Genomic DNA, 24,524 nt, shown 5'->3' with positions numbered 1-24,524 from the left:
AACTACTCTCCCTAAATAAACTAAAAAAAAGCTATTCTAGAAATAGTAAACAAACTAGAAAATTTTAATTTACTTTCTTTCCATTGTCAGTAAAAAGAAAAAGTTGTAAAGAAAGTGTTCTAGAGTTTAATTTAATTCTTACTTTTTTCTTTTTTTTATTTTTAATTAAATTTTCTTTATATCCTTTTAAAATTTTAAGTCTACATTACCTTACTCCTAATCCTCTCACAACAAAATAAATACATAAATAATTAACCAACACTTAAACCCACCACACTCATTAATACATTAATTAGAAATCTCAAAATTAGAAAAATCTTAAATTAACAAACCAAAACCACTACAAGGACATAATAAAACTTTTGCCAAAGTTTCTCTGATTTTCTAAAGCTCCCAGTAAAGGCTGTTTTGTTCTTTTCAGCTCCTGAGAATCTCTTGCTGGTATTTCTCCAGTATGTCCATCTCAGAGTACGCAAACGATTGTAATTCCTTTTAAATGTCTCCTTGAGAGAATTGTTTCAGGGATGGGAGTCAGAGCTTGTGTGTCCTGCTTGGCCCAGCCCAGGCAGGGCTTTCCCAGCCACATTCCACACTCCATTGCCCAGCTGGAGCCCCTGGTGCCTCTGAGTTGTGCTGCCCCAGCCCCAGGGACGCTCTCCTTGTCTGCCCATTCCCCCACGGTCTCTGGGCAGGGATGGCCTCACTGGGGGCTGCTGACATCCTCAGCAACTTGGAGGCTGCTGCTGAATTTCACTGCTCCAGAGGCTTGTTCAGCCTTCAGCTCTTCAGTGCAGGAATTCAGTGTCCCAGGGCTCATGAACATTCAGAACACCTGAACAAGCCAAGCCTCTGGGAATCATTTGATTTTAATTTTCAAATAATTTGTGGTTAAGTAGATCTCAGTAGTGTATTCAAACGGAATACACTATGTTTAAAAAGACAGTGAGAAAAGATTGTTTAGGTCCTGTTTAGTTTTTTTTTCCCGTTAATTCATTGATATGTGCAATCTCTGATTGACACTGAATCCAGGTACTTCCTCATGCAGTTTGAATAGATTTGAGAATCAAGACCCTTCATGGCTGACAATCAATCAGACTCTGTCCCTACCCCCACCCCACCATTTCCCCCATCCAAGCCCTGGCACTCAGAGCAGCCTTGTGCAAATCTCAGCTCCCTCCAGCCCAGGCTGCACCTGCAGCTTTCAGCTCCTTGGCTCCAACTCCCACCTGCTTTCCTTGGAGAAGGAGCTGCCCGAGACACAGAGGGATGTTCATGTCTTGTCAGCCAACAAAGCCAAGGGAAGGCACAGCTCCATCCAATGCAAAAGTCATTCTTCTCCCTGGCTCTGCCCCTGATCCCCACAGCCTGTCCTGTTTCCTTCATCCCTACACTGCCAGGGACTCTCTGGGACAAGGGAGCTCTGCTCTGGCTATGGAGGGATGCCCAAGTGCCACCACTGGAGCAGGAACCACAACTCATCCGGTTTGTGTCCTTTGGGGTTCAGGAACTGGTGAGACTCAGAGGCACAAGTTTCTCTTCATGGCCTAGAGATCACATTTGAACAGGACACAATTTAATAACAATCACGCTCTTCCCTGAGCTATGTGCAACGTCCCAGCAGCATCTGATGAGTTCCACCATCCACAAGGGATTTCCATACTAAAAGTCGTTTTTGACAAACATGACTCTGTGATAGATATAAACACAATTAGGTCCTTGTATCAGGATGCTCATCCTGGAGTGGGGGCAAAACAGCTCCAACAACTCCTGATTTGCAAAGCTGTCAGTGGTGGATGGAGAAGGGAGGTCAGGCTGCTTTTGGTGCTGAGGAAATGCTGAAACCAGCCTGACTCATTTCATCTCCTCCTGTCCTGGCTGATCTCCCCTCTTTCCCCTTCCACCCAGTGGCTTTTGTCTCCCACCAGGCCCCCGGTGAAGAGCCTGGCTCTGTGTTCTCCATCCCCTCCTCGCTGGCACTGCCAGGCTGGGATGAGGAGCCCCTCAGCCTTCCCTGCTCTGGGCTGGACAAGCCCAGCTCCCTCAGCCGCTGCTCACAGCCCAGGGGCTCCAGCCCCACCTTGGAGGCCCTTCCCAGACCCTGCTCCAGCTGCCAGACATCTTTCCTGCCCTGGGCAACCCAAGCCAGGCCACAGTGACCTGGAGAATCCCTGTCCTTGATGTCCTGGTCACACAGCCCTGGCCCCTTGTGCCCATGTCAGGCTCTGGGGTGGATCCTGTGGAACATCCTTTGGTGGAGGCTGTGGCTCCAGGTGGGCCGGGGGGATCTCGGGGGACAGGGACCCCGCTGGGCATGGACAGCATTGGACTTGTTGGGAGAAACTGTGAGGGGGAGCTGGGGCGGAGTGACCAACCCAGTGACCTGACACAGCCCTGCTGGGATGTCACACAGCCCCTCTGGGATGTCACACAGCCCCTCTGGGATGTCACAGCCCATTCTCTAATGTCACACAGCTGGTCTCTGATGTCACAGCCAAATCTCTGATGTCATAGTCTGCTCTGTGATGTCAGAACTCTGCCGTGTGGTGTCACAGATATGGCCTATGATGTCATAGCATCTCCATGACCTCATATACCCCACATGTCATATCCCACTCTGTGACCTCATGTTACCAGATGATCAATTGTTTCCACCAGCTGAGCTTATACCTTGAGCTTGTTCTCCAGGGACCACCAGAGAGACCCCCAGGACAGAAGAACACATGGGTAAAGGGGAGGGGAAATATGTCAATGATTTTGGGGAAATGATTATCATATGTGTGTTTAGTCCAGGACAATCAATGAATATGTGAGCAAAATACAGAAAATAAACAGAAACTTTCCTGTACTCAGCCCGCAGGGCTTTGGGAGGAGCTCTCCCCCCTGCATCCAGCTGAATAAAGAATGCTGCTTCTTAGTGGTGTTAAGGAGTTTTCTGTCTTACCGAATTTTTGGTAACACTCCCACTGCCAAGGAAAGCTCTGTCTGCTGCTTTTCACAAACAGAGAAGGGCTGGTGGCAGATGTGGGGCTCAGAGGCTGCCTGGGGCACAGTGACCATGAAATAATCAAGTTTTCAATGTTCTGTGAAAAAAGGAGGGGCAGCAACAAAACTTCTACACTGAAATTAGGAAGGGCAGACTTTGGCCTATTTAGGATGCTGATTTGGAGAGTACCAAATCAGGTACTGATTATTTTAAGGGAAACACCCTTAAAAACAAAGGGGTCCAGGAAGGATGGACACATTTCAAGAAAGTAATCTAGAGGGGAAAGGGGCTGCCTGTCCCAGTGTGGCAAAAGATGAGCTAGTGAGGCAAATTATTTTCCTGGCTGTCCATGGAGCTTTTCTGGGAACTCAGGGAAAAAAGGACCAGAAACTCAGGAAGTTTTTAAGGATGTCATTCGGTTAAGCGGAAACAAAAGGAAAGAGATGAAAGCTCAATTAGAACTTAACCTGGAGGCTTCTGTAAAGAAATAATAAATGTTTTAAAAAAAATTTATAAGAAAAGGAGGGAGAAGAAGAACCTCTACTCTTTTTTGGATACAGTGGAGAATATAGTAATTAAAGATAAGGAAAAGGATAAGGTAATTAACATCTTGTGTCAATTTTCAATATTAGTACAGGTTGTCCTCAGGACAAGTGTTCTCCTGAGCTGGTAGATGGGCACAGGGGGCAGAACAGCTCCCTGGAATCCAGGAGGAAGCAGCTGGGGACCTGCTGAGCCACTCAGATGCTCACAGGTGTATGGGATCAGATGGGATCCATCCTAGGGGGATGAGGGAGCTGTGGATGAGCTCCCCAAGCTGCTCTCCATCATTTACCATCAGTCCTGGCTCAGCAGGGAGGGCCCAGAGCACTGGAGGTGCCAGTGTGAGCCCATCCCCAGGAAGGGCTGGAAGGAGGAGCTGGGGAACTCCAGGCCTGTCAGCCTGACCTGGGTGCCCGGCAAGGTTATGGAACAGATCACCTTGAGTGCCATCCCAGGGCACGCACAGGATGGCCCAGGGATCAGAGCCAGCCAGCGTGGATTTAGGGCTGGCAGGTCCTGCCTGACCAACCTGGTCTCCTTTTATGCCCAGGTGACCCACCTGTGGATGGGGGAAAGGCTGTGGATGTTGTGTGTCTGGACTCCAGCAGAGCCTTTGACTCTGTCTCTGACAGCATTCCCTGGAAAAGCTGCAGCCCACGGCTTGGGCAGGTTCCCTCCTGGCTGGGAGATTTAAGAGCTGGCTGGAGGCTGGGCCCAGAGAGTGGTGGGGATGGTGCTGCACCCAGCTGGTGCCCAGGCACTGGTGCTGTCCCCAGGGATCTGTGCTGGGCCCAGTCCTGTTTAATATCTTCACTGATGGTCTGGGTGAGGGGATCGAGTCCAGCATTCACAAACTGCAGATGGCACCAAGCTGGGTGTGAGTGTGGATCTGCTGGAGGGCAGGACAAGAAGACCCAGCCTTAAGCTGCACCAGGGGAGGCTGAGGCTGGACAATAGGAAGGAGTTCTTCACAGAAAGGGTGAGTGGGAACTGGAATGGGCTGGCCAGGGGGGAGGTGGCAGAGTCACTGTCCCTCTCCAGTGGCACTCAGTGGCATGGTCTGGGTGACAAGGCAGTATTAGGGCATTGGTTGGACTTGATGATCCCAAAGGTCTTTTCCAGCCTATTTGATTCTGTCATTCTGTGATGATTGGGACACTCTGGGGCCATTGTGACACTGCAGGGCCTCCTGGAACTAAGAGGACCATGGTGACACCGTGCAGCCCCACAGAACCGGGGCTCCATTGTGGTGCTGTGGGGCCAAATGGACCCAGGGAGTGCCCCGTGACACTCTGGGCCCTCATGGAACCACAGAGGCCATTGTGACACTGCAGGGCCTTGTGTAACCAAGGGGTTTCACCATTTTGACACTGCAAAACCAAGGAGACCATTGGGAGACTGCAGGGCCCAGTGGAACCAAGGGGCCGTTCTGACACTGCGGGGCCTCATGGCACCAAGGGGACATTGTGACACTGCAGGATCCTGTGTAACCAAGGGGCCACTGTGACACGATGGGGCCTCAAGGAATCTGGAATAATGCTGTGACACTGTGTGGCCTTGTGGAAACAAGGAGTCCATTGTGACACTGAGGGGACTTGTGGAACCACAGAGACGATGGTGACAGTGTGGGACCTCATGTGGCCATGGGGCCATTGTGACACCCTGGGGCCCCATGGAACCAAGGAGTCCACTGTGAAACTGCAGGACCAACGAGAACATTGTGACACTGTGAAGCCCCATGGAACCAAGGAGACCAGTGTGACAGTGCAAGGCCTGGTGTATCCAAGAGGCCGTTGTGACACTGAGGGGCCCCTTGGAACCAAGGACTTCTTTGCAGATGTCAGCAAGCTGGATGTGAGTTTTGATCTGAGAGAATATAGGAGTGGTCTGCACAGGGACCTTGATAGGCTGGACCGAGAGGATGAATCCAACAAGGTGAGGTTTAACAAATCCAAGTGCCAGGCCCTGCTATTTGGCCCAAGTGCTGCAGGCTGGGGACAGAGTGGCTGGAGAGCAGCCAGGCAGAAAGGGACCTGCAGGGACTGATGGACAGCAGGCTGGACATGAGGCAGCAGTGTGCCCAGGTGGCCAAGAAGGCCAATGGCTCCTGGCCTGGCTCAGGAATGGTGTGGCCAGCAGGAGCAGGAATGGTGTGGCCACAGGAGCTGCTGTGCCAGAACTGATCTGCCCCAGCTCTGCACACAGACATTGCTGCTGCAGCTCCCGAGAAGGAAACTAAAGGGCATCTCTGCAGAAAACTCTGCTGGGAGTTCCTTTAGTTCATTTAAAGCCACCAAAAGCACAACCCCTCATTGACACAGTCTGTGGCTACAGGGAAGGTGGAGAGAAACAAAATGAGAAATGGCACAAACAATGACATTTATTTGTAGATAATATGAAAAAAGTAAAAAAAATAAAAAGAAATTCCAAAATGAAACCAACAAGAAGTATGAAAGATGAATTTTATTACAAGTGATATGCAGAAATTGGCCAGCAGTTTAATGTTTCTGAAACCATCCAGTCATCAGTGTCCACACTGCAGCCTTGAGCTCCTGGTTCCTCAGGCTGTAGATGAGGGGGTTCAGGGCTGGAGGCACCACCGAATACAGAACTGACAGGGCCAGATCCAGGGATGGGGAGGAGATGGAGGGGGGCTTCAGGTGAGCAAACATGGCAGTGCTGACAAAGAGGGAGACCACAGCCAGGTGAGGGAGGCAGGTGGAAAAGGCTTTGTGCCGTCCCTGCTCAGAGGGGATCCTCAGCACAGCCCTGAAGATCTGTACATAGGAGAAAGCAATGAACATGAAACAACCAAGTGCTAAATAGATACTAACAGAAAGAAGCCCGAGTTCCCTGAGGTAGGAGTGTGAGCAGGAGAGCTTGAGGATCTGTGGGATTTCACAGAAGAACTGGCCCAGGGCATTGCCATGGCACAGGGGCAGGGAAAATGTATTGGCTGTGTGCATGAGAGCATTGAGAAAGGCACTGGCCCAGGCAGCTGCTGCCATGTGGGCACAAGCTCTGCTGCCCAGGAGGGTCCCGTAGTGCAGGGGTTTGCAGATGGACACGTAGCGGTCGTAGCACATCACGGTCAGGAGATAATACTCTGATCCAAGGAAGAACAGAAAGAAAAAGAGCTGAGCAGCACATGCAGTGTAGGAGATGGTGCTGGTGTCCCAGAGGGAATTGTGCATGGCTTTGGGGACAGTGGTGCAGATGGAGCCCAGGTCAGCGAGGGCCAGGTTGAGCAGGAAGAAGAACATGGGCGTGTGCAGGTGGTGGCCACAGGCTACGGCGCTGATGATGAGGCCGTTGCCCAGGAGGGCAGCCAGGGAGATGCCCAGCAAGAGGCAGAAGTGCAGGAGCTGCAGCTGCCGCGTGTCTGCCAATGCCAGCAGGAGGAAGTGCCTGATGGAGCTGCTGTTGGACATTTGCTGGGGCTGCACATGGGCACCTTTCATGGAGAAAGGACAGTGAAGAGTTAGAGGAGATTCCTGTAACCAAAATCAAAGCCTTTTCCCATACACCCTCCCCTGGAAGACACAGACAGCCTTTGGTGTTTAAGAGTTCCAGGGTTTTCTTTTTAAGCTCCCCCTATGTCTCTCCTATTCTTAGATATCAGGAACTCCCAGGCTTAGGGCAGAGGCTTGGCTGGGGAACAGGAGGGAGGGGGCTTGTTCAGAGGGAGGGGCTGCACTGCAGGGGCTCCTGTGGGCATCTCTAAACTCTCCCTGCCACAGCATTGCTGCGGTTTGTTTTCTCTCATTGCCTGATCTTCTCTGCTTCCTGCAGATTTCCCTCCTGCAGGTGTTTCCCTGTGCCTGATCTCTCCCTGCCAGCACTCACAGACCCCAAATCTCTGTGCACTCTCCTTGGCCCTACAGAACCCTGCCTGTTTGCAGGGCACTGGCTGGGGGCAGGTTCTGTTTGCAGCCTGGAGAAAGGACAGCTCAGACTGAGCCTGATGGCTCCAGCAAAGGCGATGCTGCTGCTGTCCATGGGCAGAGTGGCTGAAAGCACATTAGGGATCTCCTGTGAACCTATTGGTCACTAAAAGTAACAGTTCAGATGTCTCAGGCACTTGTCAAAATTCATAATTCAGAATTAACCTTTAATATGTATCCACTCCTCCCTGCCATTCTCCAATAGTAGTAAACTGAATACCTAGTCTTAGGAAATTTCCTCATTTTGAACAAAACCCCTGCCCTGGAAATATTGTATGACTGATCAGAACCCCTCAGCATGTCAGAGCTCCATGAGCATTTCACCTCCTCTGCACCAGAAATACCCAGAGTTGTACTCACAGGCTCTGCAGGCATTGGCATGTTCCAGCTTGAGGAGATGGCTCCAGGAGCTGCAGCTGCACTGTCCTGCAGCCAGAGGTTCCTGTGCCAAGGGCTGGCAGTGATTGTGCCCCAGGCACTTCTCAGCCCCTTCCCAGCCCTGACTGATTGAAGCTCTCTGTGCCTCTGTGCTGTGCCCGGGCTGGCTGCAGGCAGTGCCCCAGCCCTGCTGGGCTGGCACAAGAGCTGCTCATCCAGAGAAATGTGCTTTTGAAGCTCTTCTTGGTGAGCAGGAGCTGCCTCTGTGCCAGGAGCCCAGCACAGCTCAGCAGCACAGACACAGCACAAGGACTTTAATCAGCCTCTGGGGCTTTGTGCTCAGGCCCTGAACATCAGTCCCTGAGAGGGAGCTGAAGAAACCTCTGCAGAACTCCAAGGCAGAATCCAACTCCAAACTTTCCTGGACTTTTAATGGCTCCCACTGAGGGACACAACTGAGCAAGTGTCCCCAGGCCCCAGGCAGGGCAGAGAACTGCAGGCAGTGATGACAGGTGGGGACAGAGAGAAGCCAAGTCTGGGTGTCCTGGGGCACAGCAGGGTCTGTGCCAGCAAGGGCTGGGAGGAGACACCTTGTCCTGAGGCCCTGGGGCCTCCTGGCACAGCCCCAGCCAGGCTGGGCACTGTCAGCCCCTTGTGCTGCCCTCAGCATCCCCCCCTAGCCCACATCCCAGTGGCCTCAAGGATCTGCTGCAAGGAGTCCCTGGGGAGCCTTGCTCAGCAATGGCCCTGGGGGCTCCTTCATGCTCCCCGCAGGGACTGCAGGTTTTTCAAAGGACTTTGGGTTTGGCTTTTGCCTTGGAGTCTCTGAGAGGTTTGTGCAGTCACAGCCCCCAATTATCTGCTGTAATGAGTCCCTGGAGAGGCTTTGTCAGTAACAACACTCAGTGGGGCTCATTAATACTTCAGGGTACTTCAGTAATTTGAAGGTACTTGGTGTTTCCCTTTTGATCCAGACTCTGTGAAAGGTTTGTGCAATCATGGCCCCAATTATCTGCTTTAATGAGTCCCTGGAGAGCTTTGTACTGACACTCAGTGGGGCTCATTAATACTTTGAGCTACTCAAGGTTTTTAAGGTACTCTGGATGTTCCTTTTCACTCTGAGTCTTTGAGAGGTTTTTGTGCCATCCTGGCCTCCAATTCTCTCCTCCAAGGAGTCCATGAGGAGCCTGTGTTGACCTCAATGGGACCCATTCATGCTTTGAGACACTTGGGGGTTTCTCCTCTGACTTTGACTCCAGGAAAGTTTGTGCAATCTCCTCTCAGGCCCCGAGGTTCCAGGGCTCAGCTTCAAATGCAGCACAGGGCTCATTAGGACCAAGATATTCCTGACAAACCATGGCTCTGCCTTGATTTCCCTCTGATCTGGGCCAGTTCGTTAGGAACTTTCCTGCTGCTGGTATGGAAAAATATTTCAAAGAGCTTCTAGGAAATATATATCATATTTTATAGTGTCCTTTATTACTTTTCTTAGTATAGAAGAGGGGATTGCAGCATTCAGTGACTGATACTGACCCAGGGACACTCTTGAGGAAATCTGGCTTGGTCAGAGAAGCTGTGCCTTGAGGTCTGATCAGTGTGGATGATCTTGCTCCACATTCCCCAACCCCATCCTGTCTCTCCTCACTCACCTGGGACCTGCATTGCTTGGTGAACTGGCTTCGCTCCGCTGAAGAGGGATTTTGACTTTTTAATTTTTTGAAGCAATCTAAAACTCCTGAGTTTCCCCATTGCAAACAGACATCCTCCTCAAGTGTGTGCCAAGCCCAAGCTGCCAAGAGCACTCCAGACCTGCCTGGGCCAGCTGTGAGGGTGGATCATCATCCCAACCTGCACTGCGCCATTGCAAGGGACTGTTGCCATGGACACTGCAGGGACCCCACTGCTGGCTTTGGGTGCCATGGCAACCCCCATCAGTTCAGGTTTCCTTGGAAACCAGCCCAAGGAGCCATTTCTGCAGCCAGGTTCCATGGCCCCTTGCCTGCAGAGCTGTTGCTGCCCTGGGCTGCCATGGCAACCCTGAGGACAAAGCGGTGCCAGGGCTGTTCCAGGTACAATTGCAGTGACACTCGTTGGTGCCACCAGGTGCCATGGCAACGGACACAGGGACCCGTTCCTTGGTTTGGTGCCATGGCAACCAGTGCCCAGAGCTGTTGTGGTGGTTGGTGGCCATGGAAAGCTGCCCTGGGCCCCTTGCTCAGGGCTGGTGTCAGTGCCCAGAGCCAGAGGGGATCCCTTGCTGGGGGCTGTGCCATGGCCACCTGCCCTGTGCCACGCTGGCCGCTCCGGCACCAGGAACCAGCAGCCAAGGGCACTGCCAGGGCCAAAGGCCAGGTCAGCCAGACAGAAAGGGGCAGCGCTGGGCACTGTTTCCATGGCAACCGGCACTGGGGGGGACACCTGGGTCACCTGGCCTGGCAGTTGCCATGGAAAGCCCTGGCAGGCACTGGGGGCACAGCCCCTGGCACTGAGACACTGCTGGGCCGGGTGCTGAGCACAGCACTGAGCACGCAGAGATGGTTTTGTTCTTGCTGAGCTGCAGCACAGCCAAGGCCTGTCCTGCCCCTCGTCCAGCCACGCTGGGGAGGGGCTGGGGCTGCGGGGGAGCTGGGCAGGGGACACAGCCAGGACAGGTGGCCCCAACTGAGCCCGGGCACAGCCCAGACCAGAGCACATCATGCTCAGGGTATGAAGGGGGGGAACAAGGAGGAAGGGGGGAATTTTGGAGGGAGGGTTTCTGTCTTCCCAGGTAACACTCAAGCAAGAGGGGGCCCTGTTTCTCCAGTGGGCAGGGTCGCTATCAAAGACACAGACACCAACTTAAGGAATTGTGTCATTTATATCATGCACAGCTGCAAAGAATTACAAAAGGATAAGCTCAGCAAAGCACATCATCATTAGCAAAGAATTACAAAAGAAGCTCAGCAATCCATCAGAACTCATCATTACATTTTGGTGACTAACCCCTTGGTGAAACACTAGAGGTGTTTGTGGCAGACAAAGATTCTGGCTATCAAGGTACACCTTACAGACACCAGTAATTCTTTAGTGACACCATTCTTCATTCATTTTCCTCAATCTCATTTGGGATAAGAACAAGAATACTGTTGTCCATGGAGCTGGCACCATGTTAATTCCAGAATAATGCCCCCAGGCCCTTTGCTGTTCAGCTTTACCATGCTGTCTGTGGCTAACAAGGCCTGGGGGGGCCCTTTCCCCTCTGGCTGGAAGGGGCCGGGTCCCAGTCCCTGAGGGGCACCCGGGCTCCTGGATGCAATTCCTGTGCAAGTCCCTCAGTGTCACAGCAGCCTTCCCATGGAGCCCCGTGGATCAGAGCATTTCCCAAAGGGGCCCTTGGGGCAAACAGGGAGATTTGGTCTGGCAGGATGTGTAAAACAATATCCTGTCAGATCTCCTTGTTCTCACACAGAACACTTGGCTGCAGGGACACATTGCCATTGTTCCTGCCCAGGTTTCAGGACTCAGAGTTGTCTTTCCCAGGAGCTGCTCCTTCAGCTGCCTCGGGAGGGCCATTTGGCCTCCGGACCCACACTCGGGCTCCATTATTAGGGCTGCTGGATCCAAACCCTTTATCTCCACAAACGGTGGTGATTGCAGGTGGATCTCCTTTTTTCACAATCCTTCTTAAAATTGCAATATTGATAATTGTGCTACCCTGTCATGGGGTTGACTAATCCAATCCTGGTCACTATTGTTTAACACAATTCCTTTAATTTCTCCTTGATATTCTGCATCAGTTCCTCTTCCCATGACATGACCACTTTGCAAGGCCAAGCTCCAAGTGAGCAGTTACTAAAGCAAAGTGTCCTGGAGGAATCTGAATTCCTGTTTCAGTATTGATAGCTCTCATTTGCTTTGAATTTATCCAAACTAATTCCAGTGCATGAAGGCCCAGCCCTGCAGCCTCTGGGCTGGCCCTGCCAGGGGCCATCACAGCCAGAACAATTTCCCAGGCAGCCCAAGTCTCACTGCCCATGGTTGGATTTGCAAACTGGGGGCAGCCGTGCACAGCCAGGGGGTTTCCATTTCCCCCGTGGGCCATTGTTAAGGGCATGGAGCACATCTGGGAGATGGGTTCTCCATGGGCAAAGGTTCCCATCTCCTCATTTTTTCAACTGCTTTTTAAACAACCCCTTCACCCGTGCAACAAAACCTGCAGCTTGTGCATAGTCTGGTACATGAAAAACCCTGCAGGCTTCATCACTGTATTTTTCACAGGAACAGACAAAGCACTCTGCATCACAGAATCAGCAAACCCTGTAAAAACAGCCAATTTCCTCCCTTCCTCCTTTTTTCATTGTATACAATCTCACATAGTTGACCACTGACAGTAGGGCCCTGGCCAGTCCTGTTCTGTAGGGTATTTAGAGTTACATCCCTGAGCAGCCAAAGCTACCAAATTAGTATTGTCAGCACTATTTCACATTATTATTATTTCATGTGTAGATATACATATTGATATACATATAGACAGATAGATACAGACATATATATAATATATATATATATATATATATATATATAAATATACAAATATATATATATATTAAGGTCATATTATACAATAAATACATATAGTTATTTATTATATTGATATTTCACGGGTACAAATGCAGCTGAGCTCAAGATTAAAACCTTCTTCTCTTGCTCCATGTGGGAGCATTCCAACAATAATTGTTCCTTCTGAAGCTGCTGTTTCCAATGGACTCTTAACAAATTCATCTTTGTCTGCCCAAACCCACAAGTTCTTTTCCTTTTCCATGTGCAATTTTTGGATGCATTTGAAGCCACCCAGGGGTGCAGCCTCTTTTACCCGACTGCCCCACTGCTCCCACGGGGCTCCAACCTCAGCCCACTCCAGAGCCAGGGAACTCCAGGGAAGGGCTTCCCATCTGGGAATTTCTGATGGCACTGATTCCTCACATTTACACTGAACAAGTGACATTTTCTTGGGATCTGGCCAGACTGGGCCAGTTTTGTTTTGCCAGTGGGCAGGGTCAGCACTAAAGACACAGACTCCAACTGAAGGAATCAGTGTCATTTCCTGCAGCTCAAAGCAGCAAAGAATCACAACAGGAGCAGCTCAGCAATGCACCCAACCATCCCCACCAAAGATTGCCTGCAGTGATTGAGAAAGATCCAGCCCCAGTTACCCTCAGCCTTTCCCATCCCCCAGACCCACACAGCAGCTGGGGAAGCTGTCACAGCCAAGGGCTGCAGAGCCACTCCTGGGCACTGGCAATTCCTGCAGGTGCCTCCAGCCACAGCTGAGGCTCCAACCCCGCTGGGAGAGGGCCCAGCTCTGACAGTGCTGAATGGACAAACTGACAGCACTGCTAGTGTGGCAACATCTGCTTTCATCCTCCTCTTGGCTCCCTCCCAAAGCCTGGCCAGGGCCCCAGGAGGAACCAAGGGAGCTGACTTTGACCATTCAGCCCCAAACAAGGCCAGATGTCAGATTTCATGGCCTTGTCTGGCTTCTAAATACACAAAGGTCAATACATGTTTCACTAATGAGTGGCTACATCTATCACAGTGCTAATGACCATGCATATTTCATCAGGGAGCAGATACAAAGATAACCTTTGCTTGGAAGGTTCATCCAGAGGCCACCTTTGGCTCAGGGCCTGCTGTTCAGGCCTCACTCAGGGCTGCTGTCCAGGCCTTGGCACTTCAGGGACGTGGTTTAGTGCTGGGCTTGGCACTGCTGGCTGAGCGGCTGCACTGGGTGAGCTCAGAGGGCTTTTCCAACAGAAAGGATTCTGTGATTCCATGATTCTATCCACTGCATTCAGCTGGGTCCATGTTAGCAGCATTCATTTGCTCAGAAAGTCTCCTCTTGCCCAGCTCCTGCGGCCTGAGGCTTCAGCTCCTTCAGCTCCTGGCGCTGAGCTGCTCATGCTGAACGAGACGACTCGGAGAGAAGAGCACAGTCCATGCAATTCCTTCTGGGACACGGAGAGGGGAGGCTGTGCAAACAGGAGCATTGTTTGCTGTGGCTCCTCTCTGCCCTTCACGCCTTTCAGCGCTCTGAACCAGCCAAGAGCTTTCTCCAAGAGTGCAATGGAGCAGCTGTTCCTGCTCCTGGCTCTGGCTCTCTCCAGTCTCTGCCCTTGCCTGCTTCTGTCCCTCGTGCTGTGCCCTCTGTTCCCCAGGCCTCGCTGGCTGCTGCCCAGGACTGTGGCACTGGCACAGATCCAGTGCTCCAGAGCCTCCTTTCTGTGCCCTTGGAGCTGCCTGGGCACAGCAGCCTTTTCCATCTGCAAGCTCCCCATGGACAGGGAGTGCCCAGCTCCGTTCCTTGCACAGCCTCCAGGAGCCCAGGGCTGCCATCTCAAGTCCCTGCTGGCACTGGGGGCTCCCAGGTGCCTCAGGCTGCTGTGACACCGCTGCACACAGGAGGGAACAGGGGCAGGGGCTGTGCTGAAAGTCAGCTCCATCTGCTGCTGCTGCTGCTGCTGCTGCTGCTGCTGCTGCTGCTGTGGGGTCATTTGTGCAGCCCTGGCCCAGAGTCAGGGATCACATCCTGCCAGTCTCTTCCAGCCCTGGCTGCTCAGAGGTTGGGCCCTGGAGCCTCAGGTGGGCAAAGGCAGCTGCTGCTGGTCCCTCTGTGTGCCCGTGTTCAGCAGTGCTGCTCCATCAGTTTGTGCCCAGCAACGGGGAAAAGCCTCAGCCCTGCAGGGCCAGGAGCTGCCGGGCTCTGCCTGAGCAGCTCAGCCAGCAGGAAGGGAGCTGCTCCACACAGGAACCAGGAGCAAAGGACATTCCTTTGATAGGACATGTTTTCTATTTAAAAGAAAAAAAAAAAAGAAAAAGGGAAAAAAATAGGTAAATTGTAAAAGATAAGAATAAAATGCAAGTGTTAGTGAAAAAACATAACATAATGTTAGTGAAAAAAACAAAACATAAATGCAAAGTTACATTCTTTGCATTAAGAGGTAAATGATCTTTTTAAAAAGAGAACTCAGTTATTTACATTGTAAATGTGCTGATGGCATGGATCCATCTTACTGACCTCAGCAGCCTTTTAAAAGATTTTGGGCTTGTTTCCAACATTGCTACTTGAAATTGTGGTCGAAGCAAGAGGAAATTGCTTTGTGCCCTTCCAGCTCCAAGCAGGACTGGGAATGGAAACTCTGTCAAGCCCCAAATCCTTTAGAAGATGCCCTTCCTTCTCAGCCTGTGAATGAGCTGCACATTCCTGTTGAAACTGTCAGGGATTTCTTAGAGACACAAAGTCCCACTGACAGTTTTTTGCTCGGGTTTGGCAGTGCAGAAGGGCAATTCTCCATCCACCAGCTCCAGACTGCACTGCCTCAGGAGCACGGCCCACTCGCCAGCTTTGGCCCACTCGTGGCACTGCTAGAGGAGGAAGAAAGTGCAACTGCACAATTCCAGCCAATCAAGAAGGAAGAATGGGACAGACAAACACCCTGTGCAGATCCAGGCGTTCAGCTGGGACTGTGGAGAGTTTGGGTCCTTGCCAATTGGATGTGTGTCCCCAGCTGCAATCTCTGGGCCTGCAGCAGAGTCTCACTCACCTGCCAAAGCAGAAAGCTCAGGCGCTGTGCTCGCAACGGGCTCGTCTGATGCAGAGCTGTCAGAGCAATGTGAGGGCAGAGCCAGCCCAGCTGGGCCCAGGGCTGAGCCCAGCAGAGCCCTGGCAGAGCCCAGAGCAGCCTCAGCAGCCGCAGAGCCCAGCTACAAGGAGAGAAAGCAGAAACCGCCCGTCAGCTGAGGGCTCCTGTGCCCTTGTGCCAAGGCCTGCGGGGCCCAGGCCATGCTGGCTGTGCCCAGAGCTGTGCCCAGAGCTGCCCATCCCTGCTGCCTTTGGCAGCAGAGCAGGAGGGCAGGACATGTGCCCAGCCTGCAGCCAGCCACGGCACATCCAGCCCTCAGCAGCTGCCCAGAGCAGGATGCTCCTGTGCTCGCTGCCATCTCCCAAAAGCTCTGATCCCACCCTGCCAAGCACACAGGGACCCACCTCACGCCAGCCACGGCTGCAAGAAAAGCTGCTCCCAAACCATGGCCTCAGCCTTCTCCAAGGGCACGGCCCATCCACGCCACAGCTGCTCCCAAGCACTTCCCCATCCACGCTGGACCACCTAGAACACTTCCTCTGGAAAAACAAACAACACATTATTGAAAAGAGATTAGATGCAAAAAGGGAAAACAAGAAAAACGGGAAAAACTCTTATCTTTGTCAGGGCCTTGAGGGAGGCCCAACTCCTCCATGGTAGGGAAAAACCCAGCCATGGCTGAGGGAAGCCCACACTTTCTCTCTTCCCCCTGCACTACCCCCCAAAATCACCGTGATCCCAAAGCAAACAAGGGCAGCTGAGCAGCCCAAGCCCTTCCTTGCCTGCAGAGCAAAGCAGCCCGTGCACAGGTTCTGGAGTCCCACCTCTGCTTCCACCATGGGGCTTTGTTTGTGTCAGGCTGGCTGCCCCAGCCCCAGCCCCAGCCCCAGCCCGGGGCACGGTGGGTGCTGGCGGCTGTTGGCAGGGCCAGGAGCCCACTCCCATTTCGTACCCAGCCCAGCCCATGCCCCAGCCCTGCCAAAAAGCAGCTGGGCAGCGACTGAAGGATGAGTTGCATCTGCCCCAGCAAAGGGGGAACCTTCGCCTCCCAGCCAGGCTGGGCCGTGCCCAAATCTGGCAGCATTTCCCCGGGTGGGGACTCATCTGCAAATTCCCTGTGGAGTTTGGCTTTGAAGAAGGTGCCAGAATCAAAGTCCATTACCTTCAGCCTCCAGTGGCCAGGCTGAGGAAGAGCTTGTCATCCTTGATGTCATCCTGGCTGTCTCCAGCAGCAGCAGCAGCAGCAGCAGCAGCAGCAGCAGCAGCAGCAGCAGCAGCATCCCCACCCGGTACAGCTTCTCCAGGGGCTCCTGCTCCTTCCCTGGGGGGAGACCAGGCTCTCAGGGATCTGCCCAGGGCCCCAGCTGTCAGGGAACCAGCACAAGCAAAACCAGCTTGGATGGCGGCCACCAGTGCTGGGCAGAGCAGCTCAGCTCCAGCACAAGGGCTGCGTGTGCCCATCCCATGGCCCCGGTGCAGTGACACAGGCAGCACAAAAAGGTCTGGGTTCCTTTGCTTCTCATTGCCAAGGCATGTGTGGAGCTGCAACTTACCAGGGCCCTGGATCAAAGTGTGCCTGTGGCTCTCTCCCTTCTTCTATGGCAGAGGAATATTCTGCACCCAAGGATCACAGAACAGGTCTTCTAATGTGGGTCTGTCCAAGGAGTTCACGGATAAACACCACCTGATCAGATCTTTGCACTCTGGCGAGAGAAAGCAGAACCTGCCGGTCAGCCAGAGAAGGCTCCTGTCTGCTTTGCCCCACTATTCCCATGGCCAGGCCATTCTGGATGCGCTCAGGCTTGGGCCTAAACTTTCCCATCAATTCCCTGTTTTGGAGGAGAGCAGGACATGTGCCACCTCCTCAGCAGCTGCCAGAGCGGGATGTTCACGAGCCCGCTGCTGGCTCCCAGCACTGGGATTCCCCCCGTGCCCAGAGAAGAGGATCCACCTTGAGAGAGCCCGTGTGGCAGCGGGAGCTGGCCCCAGCTGAGGTTCCGGCCCCTCCTGAACGGGTGCTCCCCGCAGACCATCTGGTGCAGCAGGATGCCCAGGGACCAGATCGTTGCTGCCTCGCCATGGTACCAGCCAAAGTCGTTCCATTCCGGGGGGCTGTAGGACAGTGTTCCTATGGAATACAGATGGAGTTCAGCAGGGGGATGCTGCTGCTCCCACAGCCTGGCCCCAGCATCCCTGGGCCTGCGGGGGCTGCATCAGTGGCACACAGGGTGACCACTGCCCTCTCGCCAGCACCTGGGACTTGTGCACAAACTTAGGCTTGGAAAAGAAGCCACTGGTGTCAGAAGAGGGCAGAGGAAGCCCTGGCTAAGCCTGACCATGACCTGCAAAGGAAAAACCCTCTCTGTGCTGGGGAAAACATGCCCTTATCCTCCCTGCCTGCATTGCCCCAAAAATATTAGGAAGCCAAGGCAAACAGGGAGAGTGGATCAGTCCAAGCCCTTCCTCTTGCCTGCACACCAAACTGGCTGGGGCACAGGTTCCGCCCCCATCTCTGCTACCCCCACCCACGGGGGTTTTGGTAGGGCTGGCTGCCCCAGCCCAGCCCCAGTCCTGGGCAGAGTGGCTGGCAAAGGCTGCCAGCAGGGCTGGAAGATGGCTCCCCACCCAGCCCTGCTCTAAAGCAACTCAGCTGAAGACTCAGTCCCCTGACTGGCAGCAAAAGGGAGAATCCCCTCTGCCACAGCCAGCTTGGGCTGGGAGATGTTGGGCCATGAGATCCCGGGACCAGGAGTACACCCTTACGTGGGCTCACCTGCAAAGTGGGTGTAGGCTGTGTCTTGCAGGTAGGTGCCACAGCCAAAGTCGATCAGTTTGGCCTTCCCGGTGTGCAGGTCGAGCAGGATGTTCTCGGGCTTGATGTCCCTGTGCAGGACCCCGCAGCTGGTGCAGTGCCGCACGGCCTCCAGCACCTGGCGGAACAGCGCCCGCGCCACCTCCTCGGGCAGGAACCGCCGTGCCCCAATGAAACGCTGCAGGTCCTGACACCGCTCTGGCCGCTCCAGCACCATCACGATGTGGTTGGGCAGCTCAAGCCACTCCAGCAGCTGCACCACACCAGGGAAGCCAGTGGACACCTTGGCTTGCAGCACCACCTCCAGCGGGGCCCTGCTGCCGTCGGGCTGCGGGAGGAGCACGATGCCCTCAGTGGGGCCGATGCCGTGCCGGGGCTTGGGGAGCCCTCAGCCAGCCCGGGATGCTCTGCGCCCTGCGCTGGACCCACGCCCGCTCTCCCTCGAGGCGTCCTGGCGGCTTCCACCGTGCCGGGCCTCGGCTCATCCCCGCCCGGCAGCCCCGGCTGCTGCCGCTGGCCCCGCTCACTCACCAGCTCGCCCCAGTGCCGGACGCGGTTCCGTGGCACCCTCTTGATGGCCACCTGCAAACCAAGGACAGCAGCGGGCTCAGCTCGCCGCCCGCTCTGCCCAGCCCCATCCTCCTCCTCCTCCTCCTCCGCCCCCTCCTCCTGCGCCCGCCGCCGGCCCCGCCGCTCACCGGGGCGCCGTCCGAGAGCCGCGTGGCCGCGAAGACGCTGCCGAATCCTCCGCGCCCCAGCAGCGAACCCAGGCGGTAGCGCTCCTGCAGGGCCTCGTGCGCCTTCCCTGCGGGCGGGACGCGGCTGTCAGAGCTCGGCCCGGGGCCAGCAACGGCCCCCGAGCGCCCCTCAGCCGCCCCGGGCCGGCCATGCCCAGGCGTTCGCTCTTTGGAACGCGGCACGGGAGGCTCGGGGCCGGCGGCCGCGCTGCCGAGCGGCGGAGCTCGGGCCGGGGAAGCCGCAGCGGAGGCGGCGGGAGCGGCCGCGCCGCCTGTGTCCTCCGCGGGCCCCGGGAGGAGCCGGGGCCGGGGCCGGGGCCGGGGCCGGGCTCGGGCCAGGCGGAGCCGAAGGGCGGCGATGCCGCCCCCGCACCAGGAACTGACGCCCGCCCAGCAGCGCCACCGCCAGTACGGCCAGAGCCGGGCGGAGGCGAGAGCGCGGCGGGACGGCGGGGCCGGGCACGGGGCAGCCCCGCCCGGGGCCGGGGGCGGGCCGGGGGCATGGCCCGGCCCGGCAGGGGAGAGGGAGGCGGGGAGAGGAGAGGGACGCCGGGCAAGGGACCCCGAGAGAAGGGTGCCCGACCGCGGGAAAGGGAGAGAAAGAGAAAGAAAAAGATAAAGAGTGAAAGAGTGTTATAAAATATCTGTTTTTCTGCTGTCGCTGCTGCTGCCGCTGCTGCTGCCGCCGCTGCCGCCGCTGCAACTGAAGCACCGGGGCCGTTCGTCCCCGTGTCCGTTCCCCGCTCGCCCCACGAGCCCCACGTTCGAGCCCCGCGCGCCCCGGGCACAGCCCCTGAGTCTGTCCAAACACGGGAACTTTGCAGCGGTGAGCCCAGATGCAGAGCCCTGACTCCTGCACACTGGCTCAGCAATCCCCTCGCTTGCTGCTCTGCATTGGCCTGGCTGAGGGTCAAACACTGTCGGGCCACCTTCCCTTGCTGTAGGATTCCTACCTGACCCCAGCACTGCACTTACATCTCCAGTCTTGCCTTCCAGTAAAACCAGGGGAAGGAAAACTCTGTGTGGTTCATGGTATTTTCAAGTGTCTAAAAATCACTAAGTCACCGATCTTAGAGGTGAAGTGCATCTGGAATTCCTGGGATGGAGAAGTAGTGCAACATGGAAAAGGGGAGCATAGAAATAAATAGAGGAAAAGATCTTGGATTGTTTCTTTCATTTTCATTTCCCTTCTGGAAAGCTGTTTCAGTTTTCCAGGAATCTTCTCCTGTCTCTCTTCCCAAGAATGTCTCATGGAGAACAAGGTCAAGCTTCTGTCCCAAGATTTGCCAGCAGGAAATTATGCCACTGGTGACATTTTCATGATGACTGTTTGTGCTGGCTTAGGGCAAATTTGGGGAGGAAACCTCCAAAAGGGATCCATCTAGAAAGCAAGTTCAAGCAGCCCCTCCCCCTACTAGTTCAGGAAAAGACTTCCCTCGAGAAAAGTGAAAAAAACCCCAGTTTATTTAACAAGTAAAATATTCAAAAGCATGAAAAATGAATAATATTAAATGAAACCTCTGACAGTGCTGAAGAGATGGCAAATTCAGAAAGTCCTTTTTGTGGGGTGTAGTTGGCTCACTCGGTCTCTTCTAAGTCCCTCTGGTGCTGGAATGCAGCGTCCCAGACCTCGGTGGGCCACAGGTGTGAGGTGCCGGTGTTTTTCTGGGTTTTCAGTCCAGAGCAGGTTTAAACAGTTCCAAGAAAAAGGAAAGTCACAGTTCCAGGAACTTCTCTGCCTAAGCTAGCTAAAACCAAATTGCTGGACCTGGGCTGTGAAGGCATCGGGAAATTTCCAAATCTGGGCACTGGCGGTCCCAGCAAACACCAGATCTGGATGGTGCTGGAGCCAGAACCTGCAGATTTCCAAATTTTGGCTTTCTGTGCCAGCAAATCACTGGACTTGGGCTGTGCCAGCACCAGGAAGTTTTCAGATCTGGGCACTGGCGCTGCCAGCAAACACCAGATCTGGGTGGTGTCATTGCCAGTGACAGAAATCTGCCAGATTAGGGCTCTGCTGGCACCGGGAAATTTCCCAATCTGGGCACTGGCGCAGCAAACACAAGATGTGGGCGGTGCCAGAGCCAGTAGCAGAAAGTTGCGGGGTTTTGGATTTCTGTGCCAGTAAATTGCTGCTGCACTTGGGCTGTGTCAGAATAGGGAAATTTCCAGATGTGGGCACTGGCAGTGCCAGCAAACACCAGTGAAACCTTCTGGCCCTCATCCGGACCGTTGACCAGTGGTTTCCCTGAGAACCAGCTCTGGCCACTTTACAGACAGAGACTGCTTCCATCTGGTGCTCTGGAAACAGAACTTTAATGAAGGCAAACACAACAAACAGGACGGCGTGCACAGTAGAGAGAGCAAAGCAGAAAAAAGCCTGGGTCCAGGGTCTAGCAGGGATATTTATCCATTTATTTATGGGGAGGGGTTAAGGTGGGATCTGAGGAAAGGATCCAAGAGAAAGGAAGGATTAAGAATATTACAATTTTTGCAGTAAAAAGTAACCAATGGTAGCAAAGAGAACTCAGAACTTTCTAGTAACAATCTGCAAACCTGAACAAGAGGATTATGGGCGGGAGCTCCTGCTGACCCTGACTAAAGAGGGTTTTCCCACTGCCTTAAGCCAAGGTCTCCCTCTTCTTTTAAACCAACCCCAGCACACCTGATCTGGGCAGTGCTTGGTTTTGGCTTTCTTTGCCAGACAATTGCTGCATTCGGGTTGTGCTGGCACAAGGAAATTGCCAGATCTGGGCACTGGCAGTGCCAGCTAACCGCAGATCTGGGTGGTGCCAGTGCTATCACCAGAAAATTGCCGGGTTTTGTCTTTCTGTGCAAGCAAATTGCTGGACTTGGTCTTTGCTGCCACTGGGAAACTGCTGGATCTGAGCACTGGCAGTGCCAGAAAACACCAGATCTGGGTGGGGCCAGCACCAGGTATTTGCAAGGTTTTGGCTTTCTTTGCCAGAAAATTACTTGACTGGGGCTGTGCCAGCACCGGGAAAATCCCGCATCTGGGCACTGGTGGTGCCAGCAAACACCGGATCCTGGCATTGCCAATGACGGTAGCAGGGAATTGCCAGATTTTGGCTTTCTTTGCCAGAAAATTGTTGGACTTGGCTCTGCCAGAACAGGGAAATATCCAGATCTGGGCACTGGCAGTGGCAGCAAACACCAGGTCTGGGCACCTGTATTGGCATCAGGAAATTGCCGGATTTTGGCTTTCTGTGCCAGCAAATTGCTGGACTTGGGCTGTGCCAGCCCTGGGAAATTTCCGGATCTGGGCACTTGCACAGCAAACACCAGATCTGGGTGGTGTGTTGTAGTGTGTTTTTATACTTTGTAATAGTTTTGTAATAGTTTTGGGTTTGAATCCTGGTATTTTTCCCAAGTGGTTCATCCCAGATGGTACCCCCCTCCCTTTACCTGTGTAATCCCTTTCCCTTGCTGAGATCATCCCCAAACCCCCACCCTGGCTCTCTGTCAATCACTCAGCATCCCATCCCCTCCATCCAGAAGCTTCATTCCAGGATGCCGAGTGATCAGCCAGAGGCCAGGGGTCAGCCCCCCAAGCCCTGCCCCATATGCTGTCCTAAATGTCCATCCCCCAGTACCCATCCCTTAGGGTCACTTCTTGGTTAGTAAAATGTTATCTACTTTGGGTTTCCACCTCCCTTTAAATGTAACCTTGGCACATCTCCCGGGGCTCTGGGCAGGAGTGCCCTGAGGTGTAGGGGCTCCTTTGGGACTCCTAGAATAAAACCTTGGATTAACCCCTGCTAAGAGTCGGCCCTTTCTCTTCTACCGATGTCTCTGGTGTCTCTTGTGCTGCACAGGCGACCAGCCCAGGTGCCCTCAGTACCCTCGGGGCACAGAGAGTGTCTCCCCGCTGTCGGCCGTGTCGGGGCTGCCCCCGGTGTCTGCCAACTCGGGACTGGCCCAGGGTTCCTGAGAGGCTCCCAGAGGGACAGAGACAGTGCCCGTATAGGTAAACTGAATCGCCCTGGGATTTTGGAGGAAATTACAAATGGGCCCGAAGGTGCGAATTTTGGTGTCACGTATGAAGAACAAGAACCAGTGACACGGGCTGAAGAGGCTCCTCCATATAACCAACTGCCCCCAGAGGAAACGCGCTCTGCTCTTTTCACTGACGGTTCCTGTCGCATCTTAGGGATGAACCAGAAGTGGAAAGCAGCCGTATGGAGCCCCACACGACAGGTCACAGAGGCCACTGAAGGTGAAGGTGGATCAAGCCAACTTGCTGAACTCAAAGCCATTCAGCTGGCCCTGGACATTGTAGAAAGAGAGAAGTGGCCAAAGCTCTACCTCTACACTGATTCATGGATGGTAGCCAATGCTCTGTGGGGATGGCTGGAGAGGTGGAATGAGTCCAACTGGCAGCATAGAGGAAAACCAATTTGGGCTGCTGAAGAGTGGAAAGACATTGCTACCAGGGTAGGGAGGCTACCTGTGAAGGTGCACCATGTAGATGCCCATGTCCCCAAGAGTTGGGCTAATGAGGAACACCAAAACAACAAACAGGTAGATCAGGTAGCAAAAATAGAGGTGTCGAAGATAGACTTAGATTGACAACAGAAGGGAGAGTTATTCCTAGCTCGATGGGCCCATGATGCCTCAGGCCATCAGGGCAGAGATGCCACCTATAAGTGGGCAAGAGACCGAGGGGTGGATTTAACCATGGACAGTATTTCTCAGGTTGTCCATGACTGTGAGACGTGTGCTGCCATCAAGCAAGCCAAGCGAGTGAAGCCCCTATGGTACGGTGGGCGGGGGTCCAAGTACAAGTATGGGGAGGCCTGGCAGATTGACTCCATCCCACTGCCCCAGACACGCCAGGGCAAGCGCCACGTGCTGACCATGGTGGAAGCCACCACTGGATGGTTGCAAACCTACCCTGTGCTTCATGCTACTGCTCAGAACACCATCCTGGGCCTGGAAAACCAAATCCTGTGGAGACATGGCACCCCTGAGAGAATTGAGTCAGACAATGGGACTCATTTCAAGAACAGCCTCATCAACACCTGGGCTAGGGAACATGGCATTGAGTGGGTGTACCATATCCCCTACCATGCACCACCTGCAGGCAAAGTGGAGAGGTACAATGGACTACTAAAACCCAGCTGAAAGCTTTGGGTGGGGGATCTTTCAAAAATTGGGAGCAGCATTTAGCAAAGGCCACCTGGTTAGTTAACACCTGAGGTTCCACCAACCGAGCAGGTCTTGCCCAGTCTGAGTCCCTGAATATAACAGATGGAGATAAAGTCCCAGTGGTGCATGTCAGAAGTTTGTTAGGGAAGACTGTGTGGGTCAATTCTGCCTCGAGTACAGACAAACCCATTCGTGGGGTTGTCTTTGCCCAGGGAGCAGGTTGCACATGGTGGATAATGCAAAGAGATGGAACAACACGATGTGTACCTCAGGGAGATCTGATTGTGGGGTGAGAATGATATGCAATATCACTGTTCGTTGGATGTTACTGCCATTGCC

General features: G+C 53.8%; 3 protein-coding genes across 3 annotated transcripts in view; all 3 read right to left on the bottom strand.

The window, feature by feature from the left end:
* The window catches only part of LOC143692499 (uncharacterized), a 168,912-nt gene that overhangs the window by 105,723 nt on the left and 38,665 nt on the right, over window positions 1-24,524 (bottom strand). The window lies entirely within an intron of this gene.
* LOC143692416 (olfactory receptor 14J1-like) lies at window positions 6,025-6,957 on the bottom strand. Its single transcript, XM_077172651.1, has one exon. It carries the CDS (start codon window positions 6,955-6,957, stop codon window positions 6,025-6,027), a length of 933 nt encoding a protein of 310 aa, XP_077028766.1.
* LOC143692415 (serine/threonine-protein kinase pim-1-like) lies at window positions 7,161-23,942 on the bottom strand. Its single transcript, XM_077172650.1, has 4 exons — window positions 23,931-23,942; window positions 18,241-18,607; window positions 17,419-17,595; window positions 7,161-7,177 (listed from the first exon to the last, which is right to left on the bottom strand). The coding sequence occupies exons 1-4, from the start codon at window positions 23,940-23,942 to the stop codon at window positions 7,161-7,163; spliced, it is 573 nt and encodes a 190-aa protein (XP_077028765.1).

The sequence above is a fragment of the Agelaius phoeniceus genome (assembly GCF_051311805.1).
Source record: "Agelaius phoeniceus isolate bAgePho1 chromosome W unlocalized genomic scaffold, bAgePho1.hap1 SUPER_W_unloc_1, whole genome shotgun sequence".
Lineage (NCBI taxonomy): Eukaryota > Metazoa > Chordata > Aves > Passeriformes > Icteridae > Agelaius > Agelaius phoeniceus.
The sequence above is the reverse complement of the archived record's forward strand: the minus strand, read 5'-3'. Positions and strand labels throughout refer to the sequence as shown.

Coding starts and splice junctions, on each gene's coding strand:
- LOC143692416 (XM_077172651.1), bottom strand. CDS start 6,957: ATGTCCAACAGCAGCTCCATCAGGCACTTCCTCCTGCTGGCATTGGCA.
- LOC143692415 (XM_077172650.1), bottom strand. Junction 17,596..18,240: donor AGCCTACACCCACTTTGCAG/GTGAGCCCACGT, acceptor TGTATTCCATAG/GAACACTGTCCTACAGCCCC.